This window comes from Glycine soja, chromosome 9, assembly GCF_004193775.1.
Source record: "Glycine soja cultivar W05 chromosome 9, ASM419377v2, whole genome shotgun sequence".
Lineage (NCBI taxonomy): Eukaryota > Viridiplantae > Streptophyta > Magnoliopsida > Fabales > Fabaceae > Glycine > Glycine soja.
Window position 1 is genome coordinate 16,885,515 of NC_041010.1, and position 19,980 is coordinate 16,905,494.

Sequence of the window (19,980 nt, forward strand, 5' to 3'; positions counted from 1 at the left end):
ATAAAAATTTTTCAATACATGAATTATAACCAATATAGAAAATGTTTACATATTAGTCCATTATAATTAAATTCTCAGAAGAAAAAAAAATGTTAAGTAAAAGAGCTTTTAGAAAAACCTAACTTCTTCTCTATTTACCAAATAACATCCCATTTGCTTTTAAAACTCCTATATTGAATGTTAACATTAAAATAATTTTTAAAGTAAAACAAACAAATTCGAACAATGCATGAATTGTTGTAAAACTGATTTAGAATCCTTTTTTTATTTTACCGGGAAATACTTAGTAAATAAAAAAACAAACAAGTTTGAGCCGAGCACATCCTAAAAGACTAGCTAAAAATTTAAAAATCAAATTCTTCTAAAAGTATTATCAATAACTGCCTGTTGTGATTTGCAATGTATCTAATATAATTTTTTAATAAACACTTTATATTTATTAACTCTTTAATTAAGATCATTTTTTAATAAACTCACAAGTATATATAAGAATAAATAAGAAATAAAAATGGATTGAAATTCCCCATAAGTTATTTCACTTCCCTAAAAAATAAAATACATAATTTTAACTTTAAAAAAAAAAAAAACCTCACTTTCAATTCATTTTCACTGCAAACGAATGGACCCTAAAGAATCCGCGCTTTCTTACCAACTGATAAAAATAAAAATGTTGGCCTTGATAAAGGGTAAATAAAACTCTTACGAGAACCAGCTTATATTGAACATGATATCTATGGTGACGACCAAATTCATGCATCTATGTTGTGGTCTAAAACTATAAGTTAAAATGCACAAGATCAAATTGAAATGAGAAGCCTATTACATTGTTGTTCCAGCTATTTTCTTTGTCAAATTCCCAATAACAAATGGAGAGTTAAGGGATTTGCTCCCAAAAAGAAATGAAGACTGCCGTGAATAGAAGAAACATGTAGCAAACTGAACTTCAAATGATCTAAAGAAGGGTAGAACTTCAAAAGTTCGCTCCATCTCTAACAGATAAAAAACAATCTTTTTAACATATTGAGCTAGTGATCAGAGAACAAATTATAGTTGCCTACGCCTTTTGGAAACATTAGAATTATGCTGGGCATGGTGGGGCTGTCGCACATGAGAAAAGCATATGTCAGGAACAGACATGGCACTGTCAGATGTATATTGAGGGACTTTCGGCCAATATAAACCCGAAGCTGTAGGAGGGGAAGGGATCTGAGGAACTGTCCAGGATGAATCTGGAACACGTCCCAAGAAGCCGTCATCATCCATATCCTCTTCACCAGACCTCAAAACAGAAGAATCAGAATCCCCAAGTTTACCACTGTCAGCCTGCAAAAGTTCATTGGGAGAAGATGAGATCAAGAGTAGATAGTGGAAGTAAATCAACCATCAAGTCAAGACCAAGAACAAGACTGTAGATAGGTATGAATGCAATGCATACCTAACTTAGCAAGTGAAATAGTAGTACATGGTAAATGAATACACGGAAAAAGAACAAATAACTCATTAAATAAACAAAACATTGGAAGACATGCATATCTTAAATTATGCAACATATCAACTAGCCACACACTCAATCAACAGGACTGCTCCCCATGGATTTCTATCAAAGATTACCATTACATCATCTTTACATTAATTTTTACAGCTTACAGGAATGAGTAACAAATACAAAAGCATACGATGCAAAGGTGAATACATAAAATGCTCAGCAGCACTTCAAGTAGACCATTCATCTGTGGTTTTCTAGGAGCAAAGCTATGGGGAAAGGCATATACTCTTTAATCAATCAACAATCCTTCAGTTCTTCAGACCCATTCAAATCTCACTATTTGAATGCATTCAACCAAAGAAAGAAAGAAAAAAACTTATTTTCAGAGAACAAACTTTTGACATATTTACGGACCTATTTGTCCATAGTTTAGTGATACCGTGATCACATGTTTAACAGGGAATTTACCCTCAGAAGGCTGGACCAGTTCTACTCCTGTCATGTTTACCCTGGTTTCCTAGCCAACGATACTCTAATCCATAATTTGTTTTATTATAATGGATGATATCTTCTGATTAAGCCCCCTTTACTTTCTTCACCAAGATAAAAAATTTAAAACTTATGCAAAATCTGTTCAATGATAATAGATGATATCCTATTCCTAACTACAAACAATGAACATAGGAACCTGCTGCAGACTAATGTAGGTATGGAGTATGAAAACAGATGCACTAGCATGCATATATACATGTGTACAATTTTGTGAGATACTGAGTAAAGATTGTTCAGCTGTACATATTATGAGACATGATAAAAATGAATCTGATTATCAGAACTCAACCATAAGCCCAAAAAGTTAAAAAGATACAAACTATACAAAATGAATGACCAGGGGACCACAGGCTACATTGCAACTATAAACATACCTTAGATGATCCATCCATGTAATTATAATACTGACTGAGTTCATTTAATCCGAGAAATTCTTCAATGGGCCATTGTGAGACGTTTCCAGAAGTATAACCTGAGAAATTGCTTGGTGGAAACTCCTCAACTCCTTGCATTTGGAGGGGTAACACTTCATTGGCATTTGATGGCTGGGGCAGTGAGGAAACATTTCTGGAGATGGATGAAGATTTAGCATCAGACATTTTCTCCCCAGACTGTGACTTCACAGAAGACGAGGAAGCACCGCGCTCAGTAGCTTCAAGGCCTACTCTCACACCAGTAAGCAAAAACCTTTGATGATCAGAGACACAGGCATTTGCTGTATGTATAGATACATCACAATTCCTACATAGCAAAGCTCGATCCTCTAAACAGAAGAAATAACCAACCATTTCCTGTAAGGAATAGCACACTTAGCATAGTCGCAAGCTATCCAAAATGATAAAGGCTCACATATATAACTGAACCAGAACAAATAATAAAACAACAAAACTCTCTTAGCAACAATGCCAACAACAGATTCAAAGCAGGTATAATTTGTTTTGACAAAATTCTCCAAATACAACAGAGCATAACACAAATATGGATTAAGTATCACAAGTGGTTACAAGTCAGCAATGCTAACTAGAAAGTAACTTTGTAAAACAATTATAAGAGTATTAACGGCAGATCTTGATTTTAGTCTATAAAAATTTAATATATTTATAGTCCCTACATTTACCCAGAAGAGAAATGTGCAATACACTTTCTAACAAACTATTTATTATTGCCTGAAATTCACAAGAAATCACATCTTTTTTGGTCTCACCTTTAATTGAATGAGCTTCAATCACAATTTTATAGTTAACAATGAATTTCAACCAATAATAAGATTGTGTTAGAAAGAACGTGTTTCTCACACTCTCCGGAACATAAACACGTGTTTTGAGTCTAATAAAAGACTAAAAACATGTTAAATTTTCATAAGAACTAAAACCAACAGTTTGAAATATTTTAAGGGAAAAAAGAAAAAAACATATTTCACCCTAATATTTACAAGAGACTTTTGATCCACCCCCATGTTGTACTTCCACATATTCAGCACAGTTATGTTCACTGATTTCAAACACTACTAGTTATTGAAAACAAAAGAAACAAGTGGTTGAAGGGTAAATGATCATTTTGGTCCCTAATGCGTAAATCGGTAACAATTTAGTATTTGAAAGAATAAAAATTCTGATTTAGTCTTTGAATGTGTAAAAAGTGAAACAATTTGACAGTAAACCAATGTGTCATTAAGTTGTAAAAATAATTGCCAGACTTTTCATGCATCCAAGGACTATATCAGAAATTTCATTCTTTGAGGACTAACTTATCACCAGTTTACATGTTCAAGGAACGAGCAACATTAACAACCAAGAAGGTCTATGAGCAGAGCGTGTGACTTGTTACAAACTCTCTTATAGCTGTCTTTGAAACTTACAGATAAAAAAAAATAACATTATTAACAAGCAATGGTGTCAGGGTTGGCCAAGGACAAAGCAACTTTGAGTTTTATTAAAATTTATTTTAGGCCTCATTTTTGGGCCGATCATGAACAGTTGTACCTGGCATATGTCACACTTGGGCATGTGAGAGGCGGAGAGAGAGAGAGGGACCCTCTGGTGCTTGCTGGCGAGCTTGTTTGCTGCGTGAACCTTCTCGTCGCATTCCCAGCACAGTGCTGCCTCGTCCGCGCAGCACAGAACCTTGGCCTCCGCGGCCTCGCACACGTTGCACTGAATCTTCATTTCAAATTATTCGTACAAACCCAATCAACGGTTCCCAGCGAGGTTTATTTCTTGACCCGGTTCAAAGAGGTTTCGGAGAAGAAGAATTTCAAGTTTCAACGCTGAGAGAAAGTGTGAGAGAGAGAAGAAAACACGAGGTGGAGTGGAAGGGGAGGACAACGGGATATTTTTGAAGGCCGCGAAGATGGGATGCCACGTGGAAGGGGACACCGACTTCGCGGGCTTGGGACCCGATAATTAGTTGTCATCCCAAATTAATATTTCAAAATATTTTTTTCATTCCCATAAATGTAGGAAATGTTTGGAATTTATTTTTATAAATTTTTTAGTATATTTTATGTTCTCATAAGATTAAAATATATAATTTTTTGTCCAATTAAGATTCAGACGTTCAAATTTACTTGCATCACTTTTTTATATGAATTATGTGCATAATCAATATAAAAAAACATAATATTTTTTATTGATTATATGCATAATTGATATAAAAAATATCACATTTATATTAGTCAAGTATATCACCAATATAAATATCATTATCATAGATTTGAATTATCTAAACTTATATGTGAGTCAAAAAATAATATATTTTAATTTTATGAGAATAAAAATTTTATAAACATAAATTTTAAATATTTTTATATTTTTTTAAGATGAAAAACATATTTTAGTACAAATTAATTCCTAACTTTAATAATTAATTACTATGGTTGAGTGAAAATATATGTACACTTGTTCTGCTAAGAAAATTTGATGGATTTTGCTAACTAGTGGTTAAGGAATTAACTTTTTTAATGTATAAATAATGAGAGAATATAAAAACAATTATGAAAAGCATAACGTTGCATCTCCCAATCAAAAAACTTTATATTTTAATTTCTTAAATAATGCCTTTAACATATTTGTTAGCATTTGCAAAATTTCATTTCTATTCATTTATTTCAAAACTTAGCAGTAACTAAATTTTACTAATTTTATCCTGATAGTTGTACAATTTTTACTTTTTAATTGTTATATTTAAAAATTATTCATTTTAATTCCTAAACAATTATTTTCAATTCATTTTAGTCTCCATGTATATTATTTTTAATCTATTTTAGGAATTGTCATCTAAACTCATAGGAACTAAAATAATTTAAAAATAATATAAATAATGTTTTAAGAATATGATTTTTTTAGTATAGAAACTAAATATAAAATTTGCATAACTATAAATCAAATGAGCATTTAAACTTAGTTTCTATTACATTATTCCAGTTTCTATAAAATTGTAAGTTTTGTTTATAAGTTTCTTTTGTATATAGATTTTTATATAGTCTTTATTATTTGAAACATACGATTCTTGTTCCCCAATTTTAATTTCTCATGTCATTAGTTAATAGAGATCTTTGCGTAAATAACTATAATGAAATTAAAAATTAACAAGAAAGAAGTAAAAAATAATTTTGAAAAAACAATTGTTAGGATGGGACGTTTCTAGTTTTACAACTCACCATCCTTTTTTTATCCATTGTTTTGATGATTACAAAGCTATAAATTGTGATAAGCTAATGATTCTATTTTTCACTAAACAAGACTTATATTTTGGAGCAAATATGGTAATATCTATTTTTTCTCTTTGCTCTTTTATATGGTCCTCCATTCACAATTCAACATCCAATGCGCTATAATTAAACAATGTCCAACCTTGTGAAAATTAGTGTGTTTACACTAAGCCTTTTACATATGTGTCCATTGGACTTAATAACTTAAACAAACACTTTATATTATGTAAGTGGCGTCGAACCTTGTCCTGGATGTGCATTAGCTAAAAAGAGTAGTGCTTGTACCAAACATTCTCACAATTTGTTTGCCTGTATTTTTTGGAATGTTAACTTTTGAATTTCAAATATGTAAGGATATATAAAAGAGAATGGAAGAATCAAAGGAATATTCGTCAAGGTCATTATCACTGGAGATGATCGTGCACATACAATTGTGTGTACTATTATTCCTTCTCTTACCTCAAGCAAGCCACACAAAGCGCCAAACCCAGAGACAACATCCATTTCAAGATTGGCTCTAATCCCACAATAAATATGTTCTCCAAGCTATCTATAAAAGGCAATTAAAGATTTAGTGAAGAAGTTAAGAAATTGTGAAGCAATAAACACAAGTGAAAACCAATAGATATTTGTCATGTTACTAGACGATACACTCAACTCTTAAAACATTTATCAATTTTTGGATCAAGCGTTTACCACTAGGCCAAAAGCTATAGTTGATAGTCAAGGCATAACTCTTTCAACTTAAGAGCATAACAGCCCAAGCACCACGAGTTGACTGTGACTTGACCCACCTGGGCCTCTGTCATGAGACCATTAATGCTACAACCCGGAAAACAATCTCCCCCTCAGCAATTGTCCCATTGGGAATCAAACTTGTGACCTTGACTCTAATACCGATTGTTGGATCGAGCGCTTACTACTAGGCCAAAATTTATAGTTGGTAATCAAGGCACAACTCTTTCTACTTAAGATCATAACATCCAAAGTGCCACAAGTCAACTGTGACTTGACCCACCTGGGCTTCTGTCATGGGACAATTGATGCCACAACCCAACAAACATCATTTGCTAAGCAAAGTTAATTTGAAGCAGCCATACTTAATTGTATATCCACTTTTGGAGTGATTGGAATCATTGTATTCAATCAAACTTTTGTTTGTTAAAGTTAGGAGTGACTTAGTGTAAAAAAATACTTGGATGTTCTTAGATTGAAGGGGAGTCTAAGAGTGTGTCGGTAGTAGCCTGAGAATACTATTGTAGTCAAGAGTGGCAATATAGAATACTTGGTTGTAGTTAGTGTTCGATTAGTGGAACCCTTTACAATTGAGTAAAGGAGAGCTGGGCATAGCTCTATTTATGTGAACCAGTATAAAACAAAATAATTTTACTTCTGTTAGACAAGTGGTCTCATATATCTTAAGAAGGGGGGGGGGTTGAATTAAGATATTACAAACTATTTCCCCAATTAAAATTCTACTTTGATTTTAATGCAAGTTCCAAGTTCCCTTAAAGATAGATTTCTAAAAGATGATTCAAAATAACCAATCTGAATGTAAATGTAAAGCAACAATAAATAAAAGAGTTTAAGGGAAGAGAAAGTGCAAACTCAGTTTTATACTGGTTCGGCCACACCCTTGTGTCTACGTCCAGTCCCCAAGCAACCCACTTGAGAGTTCCACTTTCTTGTAAAAACCCTTTACAAGTTCTGAATCACACAAGGACAACCCTTCCTTTGTGTTCAGATTGCTTTACAACAAGAGACCCTAGGTCTCTTAATCCCTTTTCAGAAGTAAGAAGAAGAGAAGAAGAAATCTCTCTTGAAAGAGATAGATTGTACAATGAAGCACTCAAATAATTCCTTATTGAATTGCAAGTCTTTTGGCCAAGGAATGTTTTAGAGGATATGACAATTTTGCTCTTGAAAGGATAAGACATTTTGTTCAGAAAAACTCTAACCAAATTCGTGTTCCAAGTCACATATAAATAGACCTTTGATGGCCATTCAAATACCAATTGAACAGATGTGACTCTTGGAAAATATTTTCTGAAAATCTCCTCTGGTAATCGATTACAAGACTTGTGTAATCGATTACAGACTTTAAAATTTGAATTAAAAATGTTCAATAACTGCTGGTAATCGATTACCATCCAAGTGTAATCAATTACACATTGTAAAATTTGAATTTAAATTTGTAATAGCTATTATAAATAGTTTCAAATGCTGGTAATCGATTACAATACTTATGTAATCGATTACATGCTTTCAAAAGTATTCAAAATCATTTTAAAAGCATTTCAGGAAGCATTTTGGCCACTGGTAATCGATTACATCCTCTGGTAATCGATTACCAGAGAGTAAATATTTTGTAAAAACATTTTAGATTAAATTCTTTGGCCAAACCTCTTGCTGTTTCAACTTGGAATTTCCTTCCTAAGTCTCTAGAGATTATCTTGATCATATATCTTGAATTTCTTGGATTCTTGTCTTGAATTAAACTTGAGAAGCGCATGATCCTCTTGAATTAAACTTGAGAAGCGCATGATCCTTTGGCATCATCAAAACATCAAAATGTCCTTGCTTCTACAACTTCTTTCTTAAGCTTTTAGTTAGTATTCTTTAAGCCTTTATTTGTCACACTTATGTATGTAAGGTTTTTGTTAAGTCTGGGTGAAGTCACTGAACAACCCAATATTACTTTGGATTTTGATGTTTAACAAAAATATAAATTATTGGTTATTTGTGTAATTATATGACTGACACATTACATAATGAGCTTTTGGTTTTCACATGTATTCCACAAAGCTCTTATGAGGAGGCATCCAATCACAATGGATGAGTATGTTTTAACTGGCCATTTTAAACCAACATCCAATGCACTGATAAAAGAACTCACGTCCTCTACTCATAAGTATCCATGTTATGTCGAGTAACTCTTGTTAAGAGAATGACAAGGATTGTGAATCTATTCTTTAAATGTTATATTCATTCACACAAGTCAAAATTTGTCTTACCAACGGTAAGATTTTTGCAAAAGGAAGTAATGTAAAGTTACTTTATTATAAGTCATATTTGCCTTTCTTTTTGTGTGAAAAACTTGTTGATACAAGCAAAAGTCAGCTCAAAAGAAACTAGATATACACTTATGGCTATTGTCACTATCACAAAAGAAAAAGGGGGAGTCCAAAGCTCCATGCCTATCCTTTTTCTCTCTCCTATTAGAGCACACCTTGTTAAACTTCATTTTCAATGAAGAACAAAGTGACACTAAGATCAGTGTTAATATCCTCAGCGGATATATTTTGAAGGCTATAAAAAGAGGATCAAGACCACATATTGAATCATTGAATTTGAGAATATTTCAAAGCATTCTGATAAATCATATAAGAGATTCTAAGTGGATGATAAACTTGTTAGTGAAAGCATTTCTAAGAGTTTGAGCTTAATTTGTTTTATTCACTCATTGATTGTTATTTAATCTTGCAATTTCAAACAAACTTTTGTTTGTGAAAGCCAGGAGTGGCTTTGTGATAAACAATACTTAAGTGTTCTTAGCTTCAGGGAGAGTCTAAGGGTGTGTCAGTAGAGGCCTAGAGAATACTAAGTGTAGCCAAAAGTGGTAGGAGAGAATATTTGTTTGTAATCACAAGGTGATTAGTGAAATCTTTTACTATTGTGTAAAGAAGAATTGGACGTAGCTTAGATTGAGTGAACTAGTTTAAACTAAGTGTATCTACTCCTCTTCATAGCTTTACTACAATATTCATTAAGCAACTATTTGTTGCACTTTTCACACAAGTCTATGATCTTTCATAAAACCTGTATTTATCAAGTAGTGGAAGATTGTCTGTCTATGTGAGTCTTTGACAAGTGGACAAGTTTTTTAAAAATCTTATATCTTGCAAGAAAATATGTATTATATCAATCACATTATTCAACCCCCTCCACTCTTAGAGTGATTTCTACTATTTCAATTGGTATCAAAGTTTAGCCTCTTGGGTTGAGTATCTAACTGATACAAGGAAAAAGATACTATCAAAGCAAGAAATGGAAGAAGATTAATCCACCAATAAGCCTCATTTGTTCAAAGGAATCAAATATGGTTACTTGAAGGAAAGGATGATTGCACATTTTGAATCTATGAACATCAACATGTGGGATGTTGTGGGAAATGGAGATCAAATTCCTATTGATGAAGAGTTAAATGAGATTCCTAAAAGCCAGTGGAAGGATGAACAAAAACAATGATTTTTGCTTAACTCAAAAGCATAAAATGTTTTTCTATGTAACTTTAGAAGTATGAAACAACTGTGGGACACCCTTGCCATAACATCTGAAGGGTCGTCACAGGTAAAGAGGAACAAGCTTATAGAGCCTTTTGAAGTTTTAAAACATGGTTTGGAAGTGTATGATCTTCAAAGCCAGGAGGTTGTCTGACTTACACTTCTTCTTCAATAAAGCCATTCAAAAACACATTTTGACATCCATTTGAAAAAGGTTTTTATTTTTATGAGCAACAAAGGCAAGCATGATTCTTATAGCTTTAAGTCAAGCAACATGAGCAAAGGTTTCAGTGAAATCAATACCTTCTTGCTAGTTATAGCCTTGAGCTACTAACCTAGCTTTGTTTCATATCAATTTTCCTTGTTCATCCAGTTTATATCTGAAACCATCTTGTTCCAATGATGTTTTTATTTTAAGGTTTGAGAACAAGGGTCCAGACATTGTTTCTAGTAAATTGGTGAAGCTCTTCTTCCACGACAACAATTCAGTCATCATTTATGAGGGCTTCATCTATGGTCTTGGGCTTTATCTCAAACACAAGAGCATAGGAAGCAAGATCTTTGAATGATGATCCAGTCTTGATTCCTTCAATTCGATCTCCAATGATATGATCTTGTGGATGGTAATGGACAAACATCCAGTCCTTAGTATGTGGCTGATGATTTGAGGATCCTTCAGTCTGAGGAAGAATTTCATTAGTGATGCAATCCTCCCTAGGAAGGGACCAGTCACTAGAGCTATGAGCAAGAGGCTCCAAGAGGATTGGGCTAGAGCTGCTGAAGAAGGTCCTAGGATTCTCATGAACCTTAGGGTTGATTTCTAAGCCCATGGGCCAAGGTTGGGTCCAATTATCTTTGCACATATTAGATTAGGATGTCATTATATTTGGTCCTTGTATTTAGGGCTCCACAATGTAGGTAGGGTACCTTAGAAATATAGGATTTTTCAGCCCTTGTATTTTAGGGCACCTAGACTATTTTTTGTATTAGGGGTAGTTTTGTAATTTCACATGCACTAAGTGAATATTTGATGTGTGTGCTAGGAAATAAATTTAATTGAATTGGTAGAAGCCCAATCCAATTAAATTTTAGAGGGGGAGTGATGTGCCATCATTTTCTTCTATTTTCTAAACCTTTTTTGCACCATTTTAATTATTGATTGGTCTTAATTGTCAATTAATTAGGCAGTTTTATTATTTGGGCCCATTCAGCTAATTTGATGTTTTTAATCTAATTTCAGGAATTAATGAAGCATTGGGCTTGAATCAAGCATTGGGCTTGAATCTAGAATTGGGCTTGGACTTGAAGAGGGCAGACTAATTTATTCTATAAAATTAGATCTTATCTTATCTAGATATTATTTAGATTTGATCTCATCTAGATATTATTTCATCTAGATCTTATCTTATCTTATCTTATCTAGATTTGATTTGATTTTACTTATGGGCTTGGATTTAAAACATATTTGTAAGCTTTGGGGCTGAAAAAAAACTATATAACAGCACCAAGGTTCTAGTTTAGGGGGCTTCCTCTCTCCCTCGCGGGAGACTCTCTCTCTCTCCTCTCTCTCTTCTATTTTTCGTTTTTAGTTTTAGTCTCTCTTCTCTTTCTCTTTTATTTTCGTTTTTTTTACAATTCCAGTTCAGACTTTTAGTTTTATCAATAAAATTTCATTCTCTATTTGATTAATGGAAGGCTAAGTCCGCAGCGTTGTTTTCCCTTGAGGATCAAGCACAGTTCTCTTTGAGGTTCTATTATTACTGTTAAATTCTGTTTAGTTTTTCCTCTTCACTAATTACTTTGAATTTGTTGCTTTTAATTCATGCATGCTTAGTGCTTGATTAATTGTCTCTACGCTTAATTTACGTTCATGCTTAATGATCGTTTATGAGTAATTGGTGTATGTGATGCTTAGTCACATAATGAATGCCTTATGTTGAATTTCGCTTAGTAATTTAATTTAGGGTTGGATTAAGTGGTTAAACTGATAAAGGATAAACTCTCGTAACCTAGGATAAGAGACTTGCTTGTGAATCAAGGGGAAGCAACGTGTTTTAATTCTGATATTTTCTAATTCACATATATTCGCTGTTTAATTTACAAAAGCAAACAACCCCCCCCAGTGTTTGTTTCTGAAAAATCTAAAGATGTAACTCTTCAAAAAGGTTTTGACTTTTTCAAATGGATTTTAAGTTTTTCTAAAAGTTATAACTCTTCTGAATGGCCTTCTTGACCAGACATGAAGAGTCTATAAAAGCAATGCTTTGTTTTTCTTTTTCAATCAATCTTTCTAATCAATCTTATACAATCCTTTACAAGCCTTGAATCTCTTTGAATATCTTTGAACATCTTCTTCCTCTTTGTACCAAAAGCTTTCTGAAGTTTTCTGGTTTTCCAAACCTTCAAAACTTGTGCTATTCATCTTTTCATTCTCTTCTCCCTTTGTCAAAAAGAATCCGCCAAGGACTAACCGCCTGAATTCTTTTTGTGTCTCTCTTCTCCCTTTTCCAAAAGAACAAAGGACTAACCGCCTGAATTCTTTTGTGTCTCCCTTCTCCCTTGTCAAAGAATTCAAAACGACACAGTCTAAGAATTCTTTTGATTCTTCCCATTCCCTAATACAAAAGCGTTCAAAGGTTTAACCGCCTGAGAATTATTTTGTATCCCCATTCACAAAGTATCAAAGGTTTAACAGCCTGAGATCTTTGTCTTAACACATTGGAGGGTACATCCTTTGTGGTACAAGTAAAAGGTACATCTACTTGGGTGTGACTGAGAACAAGAGAGGGTACATCTCTTGTGGACCAGTTCTACTGGAGGGTACATCCACTAGGGTTTCAAAGAGAACAAGGGAGGGTACATCCCTTGTGGATCTTTGCTTGTAAAAGGATTTTTACAAGGTTGAAAGAAATCTCAAGGACCGCAGGTCGCTTGGGGACTGGATGTAGGCACGGGTTGTTGCTGAACCAGTATAAAAACTCTTGTGTGTTTGTTTCCTTCTTCCCTACTCTTTTACTTTCTGCTGTGCATTTAATTTCCGCTTTTACTTTTTGTTAAGTTTTCTCTACTACTCCTCATTCTCTTAACAATTTAGTAAAAGCCTTAAAAGAGTAATTTTTAATTAGTAAAGGTTTAGGAATAATTAATTCAACCCCCCTTTCTTAATTATTCTGAGGCCACTCAATCCAACAAAGTTTTGGTATTAAACACTCTATATGCTTTAGATGTATAAGAAAACCAAGAAAAATCACTTTATCCAGTTTACAATCAAACTTAGCAAGTTAATCTTTAGTGTTCAGGATAAAACACTCGCATCCAAATGGATGAAAGTATGAAATATTAGGTCTTCTTTTATATCAATGGTTTGATCACTATTTTGTTCTTAACATAGCATGTTGTATTGACTACTTCTACCCAGAAGTGCTTAGGAAATGAGTTTTTACAGGGCATGGTTCTTGACATATTTTGTAAAGTTCTATTTTTCCTTTCAACTACCCCATTTCATTGAGGTGTTCTCGATAAAGATTAGTTGTGGAAAATATCATTCTTTTCACAAAATGATCAAAAATCAGAATTTTTGAACTCAGTTCCATGATCACTTTTGATAGAAGAGATACATAAGACCTTTTCATTTTGAACTCTTTTACAAATTATTTCAAAGACCTTGAAAGACTTATGCTTGTAAGCAAAGAAGTATCCTAAGTATATCTTGAATAGTCATCAATTATGACAAAGCCATACTTCTTTCTTCCCAGACTCAATGTTCTAGTTGGTACAAATAGATCCATGTTAGACAACTGTAACAGTCTAGAAGTGGAAACAACATCTTTAGATTTGAAAGAAGTTTTGATTTGTTTCCCTTGATGACATATTTCATAGAGAAGATGAGTTTTCCAACAAAAACATGGGCAATCTTTTAACAAATCCTTTTTGAATAGTTTTGAAATATGTTTTCAGTTGGCATGCCCAAGTCTTTTATGCCAAAGCCATCTTTCATCTTCTCTAGATAGCAGACCCATTACGTTCTATTGACTAAGATCTATTAGATCAATCTCATATAGATTGTTGTGTCGAATGGCAGTAAAGAAAGACTTTTCATCTTCTATCGTTGCTATAGACTTGTCTTTGTTGAAGGAAACAATATAACCACTATCAAAAAATTGACTTATGCTAAGCTGGTTATACTTCAAACCTTCAACATATAAGACGTTGTCTATGGCTAGAGAGGGAATACCAATTTTACCTATACCAAAGATCTTTCCCTTACATATGCTTACAAAGGCAACTACTCCTCCATCATGTGGCTTTACGTCTTGGAACATAAACCTTTTGCCCATCATGTGTCATGAACATCCACTGCCCAGGTACCAACTTAAACCTCATCCTTTTCCTACCAAGGATATCTGCAACAAATATTATTTGAGATTTTGGTACCCATATCATATTGGGTCCAACATAGTTAGTACCCTTAGACATTTGTTTCTTTTTACTTGAACTCGGAGTGTCCAGACTTACCACAGAAGTTACATTTGTTTGAGATAAACTGTGACTTGGAGGATGTTGTTCCTTTTTCAAAGCCTAGGTCAGACTTGTCATGGGGATGTTGATGAAATTTCAAAAGAGTGGTGAGAGTCTTTGAACTTTCCAAGAACTTCTCAAAGTCTTTACTAAGAAATATTACTTCTTCACTTAGTTTTTCAACTGTAAAAGTTTCATCAGTCTTACTAGCTAGGCTCAAACTCTCTTGTATAGTTTGGATCTTCTTTTTCAAATCTTCATTTGATTTCCTCAATTCAGTGTTTTCATAAGCATAATCTTTGAATTTTTCTTCAAACTTTTTGCACTAAAGGGAAATCATATGAAAGTTCTAAAGAAGAAGATCATAGGGCATATCCTCTTCATCGTCTAAGGAAGCACAAGAAAAATATTAGATTCAGAACAAGTTTTTACCTTAGTCTTATCATTTGTATCTGCCATGAGATAGATGTTGGCTTGTCCATCATTTGAGATGCTACTCTGCTCACTATCTGATTCATCCCAAGTGACCATCAAAATTTTCTTTATCTTGTCTTTAGAGTATCTTCTCTTTTTTAGCTAGGTAAATTCAGCCTTTATGTGTCCAAGCTTTCTACACTTAAAGTAGATGATCTCATTACTTTCTTCCTAGTTTTTCTTTTGGAACCTTGAATCTTTACGTCTAGAGGAATGTTGGAAATTTCCTTTCTTCTTCATCATTTGTTTGAATTTTCTAGACATGAGGTTCACTTTATCATCTGTGGATCCAACAGAGTTCTCTAGTCCATCAGATTCCTATATTTGCACTATCAGAGCTTTAGAAAAGCTCTTTTCTTCTTCTCTTCTGAAGCTTGTCGCTTTAGATTTAACAGTAGTAGAATTCTATTGTAGATGCTCATTATTTTGAAGATGAACTCCATTGATTATCAAAATGCCCAACAACTCTTCCTATGCAAGATTTTTCAAATCTCTTGCTTCTTGAATGGTTGTGGTCTTTGGTTCCCACACCTTGGGAAAGTTGTCCAACACCTTCAAGTTTATATGGGCCTTGGAGTACATCTGTCCAAGAGCTTCCAAACTATTTAGAAGAACTTGAAGTTTTCCAAACATATGATCCACAGACTCTACATCCTTCATGGTGAAGCTTTCATAGTGCCTAGTTGGAGTCGTAGACTTCCTTAGTCTCACATCTTCAGTGCATTTACAATTTATGCTCAATGAGCCATATATCTCTTTGGCAATTCACAATCTATAGATCTTATTGTGCTCATTCTTTGATAGGGCACATGTCAGAGTATATCTGACTTTTGTGTTGAGCTCCATAATGGCTAGATCGTCATATGTCCACTCAATTATTTGGGAATAGGAATATCCCCATTAGTGATCATAAGCCATATTCTTTACTAGGTAGACTTAATGTACATCTCCATTTTGTCCTTCCAATAAGAATAATCTTCTCCAATGAAGCCTGGTGTCCTTGTAAGAGATTCTCCCTCAGTAGTGAACTAACGTTGGTTATTTGCCATCTAGATCTTTTTCTTTAAACACTATTAAGTGTTCAACCCTTAGAGGTTGAGCTTTGATACCAAACTGTAGAAGCAAATAACACAAGAAGGGGGGTTGATTTGTGTTTTTAGAAATTTAAAACTATATCTTAGACTGAAAACTTATTTATAGTCCAATGTAGATTTAACTAAAAATAAAGAAAAACTTTATCAGATGATGATCCAAAAACATTTTTTCGATAGATTAAAATCAGATGTAATATCTAAAAACAAATTCGAACCCTTGTCAATTAACATAAAGATAAGTAGTAAAGAAAAGCACATAAGAGTTTATACTGGTTCTTCTCTACCCCAATACTACGTCTAGTTCTTGGCAGTCCACCAAGTTTTCACTAACTTATCACAAAGTTACAAGTATTCTTTACTGTCACTTCTGGCTGTTACAAATGCAAGCTCTACCTTAAGCTCTTGCACACTAACTAATATTAGATTGTCTTATAGACGAATATATCTTTCAACACTATATTCTTTTTTCACGAGGCTTACAAGGTGTTTTGAGAGCTTAGCATCTATACAAAGATGCTGGAAAAGCTTTAAAGAAAGAATGAAAGAATGTTTTTCACACAAGATTGTTCGTGTCTTGTTTCTTCAAAGCTTCTATCTATAGCCTTCATCTTCAAGTATCTGTTGTCTCACAACAAGTGATTCTTCACTCTATTCTTCATGCAAAGTCCATGCCCGATAGGTTGCCGTGTCTTGTACTTTAGTAGGAAGGTCACTTATTTCATTATAGTAGGTCTGCACCAGTAGAGCATGCCTTTTGATGAAGATTAACACTTCCAGACTGTGAAATTCATTTATTCTTCGTAAGACTTTGACAGATCCTAGGAAAATGTTTTCTGTAAGAGACAATCTTAGCCACAAAATATTAAATAAAGGTGTTAAATGCACTCCTTAATGTTATGTAAAATCGTCTTATATGGATGTATTGTCTAAAAACTCAAACGCAGAAATACAAACCATGATTTGCTAGTGAATCAAACACAACTTTTACCATTCATATTTGTTTGCATCTAATCAAAATAATTAGGATACTTGATTTGTCTTTAAGATATAAATTTCTTTTAACTCAACACTGAATATTACTCTTAATCAAACAAGTTCCACTGTGAATGGTGTAAATGTATGTATACATGATTTTGATGATGTCAAAAGAAGAATCAAACAAGGCTCATTTGCTTCAAGATTAATGCAAGATTACTTCAATAAGCAAAGCCTTGCTTCAAGATTAACTCAAGATCAAGCCTTGCCATTGAAACAAAGTGCTATCAAGACATTCAAGGCTTTGATAAACGATTACCAGGCAGTGTAATCGATTACCAGAAGATAGGGTTGAGAAAGAGCTATTGAAAAGGGTTTTGAATTTGAATTTTGAACATGTAATTGATTACCATATGTTTGTAATCGATTACCAGCAACGGAACTTTGGAAATTCAAATTCAAAAGTCATAACCCTTCAAATTATAATTGTGTAATCGATTACACAGACATTGTAGTCGATTACCAGTGGAGAGTTTTCAGAAAATCTGCCAACAGTCACATCTTTTCAATGGATTTGTGAATGGCCATCAAAGGCCTATAAATAGGTGACTTGGGCACGAATTTTAAGAGAAAGTTTTTGCTTGGCCAAAATGTTTTATCCTCTCAAAAGATAGAGAGAGTTTTTTGCTGGTCCAGAATGTCTTATCCTCTCAAAAGAAAACGAGAGAGATTCTAAGAGAGCTTCATTGTCAAATGCTCTCTCAAGAACTCTTGGGAAAACACTTGCAAATCCATTAAGAGTTCATCCATGGATCTTCATTGTAATATTCTTCTCTTAAGAGAGAATTCTTCTTCCATTCTTCTTACTCAATGAAATTAATTAAGGGACCGAGGGTCTCTTGAGTTGTAAGGATTCCTGAACACAAGGGATGGGTTTTCCCTGTGTGGTTCAGAAGTTGTAAAGGATTTTACAAAGATAGTGGAAATCTCAAGTGGGTTGCTTGAGTACTGGACGTAGGCACAGGTTGTGGCCGAACCAGTATAAAACTGTGTTTGCATTCTCTCTTCCCTTATCTCATTTACGTTATTGCAATCAATTTTGCCTTGCATGTTTAAAGAACATTATTAAATTGATTGTTGCTGCTTCTTATGCATTCTAAGCCTATCCTTCTTAAGATTATTGAGGCAACAAGGTCCAACAAATGGATACAAATTAATAAGAGCTTTAGGTAGGAAATAATTAGCATAGAATGGATCATCTAGTTGTGATAATGGACCATCCAGACTTTACATACCATTTTCCAATAACAACAACAACAACATCTTCCTAAAGGATATAACTAACCGTTCCAACAGATAGGGTGGGTTATAAGGGAAAAATAACTTAATTCTATAAGTGTGATTAATCTATTTAAATGAGACATCTGAATTTCAATCAAGGAAATAGACGAAAAAAATTAAAAGGATAATCATAAAAAAATAAACTACTTGTTTAACCTTCATATTTTATTAGAAAAATAAGTAAAAAAATTTATCAATTGGAAAGTTTTTTTTTTATTCACTCATCAAGTTGAAAGTATGGGCATACATCAAACGATTTCTATATTGGTAGTAAAATCATTTTTCAAGATAATTTTAAATGATCAATTTATTTTCAAATTCATATTCAAAGTCAATTTATATAAATATTTAAAGACATATTTATCTTTAATGATGTTTGATTTTCAAAACCAATTTATATAAATACTTTAAATTTAGTAGTGTTGTGTGTATAATTATCTTTAAAAATAATAGTCAAAGAACAAACAATATTTTAATTAAAAGCATTATATATAATACTTAGCAATACATTCTTATCATTATCTTCAACAAAAACTTTTCAACATAAAATATTTATCAATATAATAAAATATTAATTTTGTTCTTCATACGAAACACACGAAAAAAGCATTAAAGTAATACACTAATTTACTACTGAAGATTTATATTCAATATAATGCATCAAATATCTTTAACTAATTAAAGATAAAATAGCTTTAATAAATTTAAAATAATAATGAATTTGCTAGAAAGTTGACTGAGTCAAAACTTAAAACGAAATATAAAAAAATGTTAATGAATTTATTTCTTTATAACACAATACTTTATCACTAAATCTTTAGAGAACAAATTAAAATATTATTTGGTTTCCAAAAAATACTGTGAAATCTACTGTTGTAATCTACTGTTGTCCATCTACTTTATCACTAAATCTTTATAACACAATACTTTTCCACGTAATCTACTGTTGTCCATCTGCTCCCACGAACGAAGGTTCGCGATCATCATATGTACCAACCACGCAATACAAAATTGCAAGGGTGATTTTATTACAAAAGAAACCAACGATTATCAAATAACAATAATTAGAAAGAGAAACCATAACAAGTATCATGCTCATACATAATTATCGATCAATACAACATACACTTAATAACTATTCATCAACTTTTCCAACATTCCAATTAATCATGCTCAGTATGATGCATGCACCTGGCCTCAAATCTCAAATGCAATGCGGTATCATTTGTCAAGAAATAGCCTAAGTGTGTCCACACGACACTTTCACTTAGGAAAACTAGGCAACAAGTGTCGAGGTCACCCTGTCGTGCACAAGCAACTTCCTAACCATGGTGATCAACCTTAGTCTCAAGAAAGTTTCAAACCAAGTGACATGCCCCCAAGTACAAGTATTTTTCCTCATGAAAAACTACAAGTACTTATTGACAAATTTTATGCTAGAGATAGGGGGAGCAACATTAGCAACATGGTGAACAACCTAAAGGCTAAAGCTTAAAGCTCAAGGAAAAGCTTGAATAAGTTTTGAAGATGTTTTGACTTTTACATGTC

General features: G+C 33.1%; 1 protein-coding gene across 1 annotated transcript; it reads right to left on the bottom strand.

Moving 5' to 3' along the window:
* Positions 1-732: 732 nt before the first annotated feature.
* LOC114368660 (B-box zinc finger protein 22-like) lies at positions 733-4,354 on the bottom strand. Its single transcript, XM_028325880.1, has 3 exons — positions 4,021-4,354; positions 2,413-2,829; positions 733-1,323 (listed from the first exon to the last, which is right to left on the bottom strand). The coding sequence occupies exons 1-3, from the start codon at positions 4,201-4,203 to the stop codon at positions 1,045-1,047; spliced, it is 879 nt and encodes a 292-aa protein (XP_028181681.1). The 5' UTR covers positions 4,204-4,354; the 3' UTR covers positions 733-1,044.
* Positions 4,355-19,980: the final 15,626 nt, after the last annotated feature.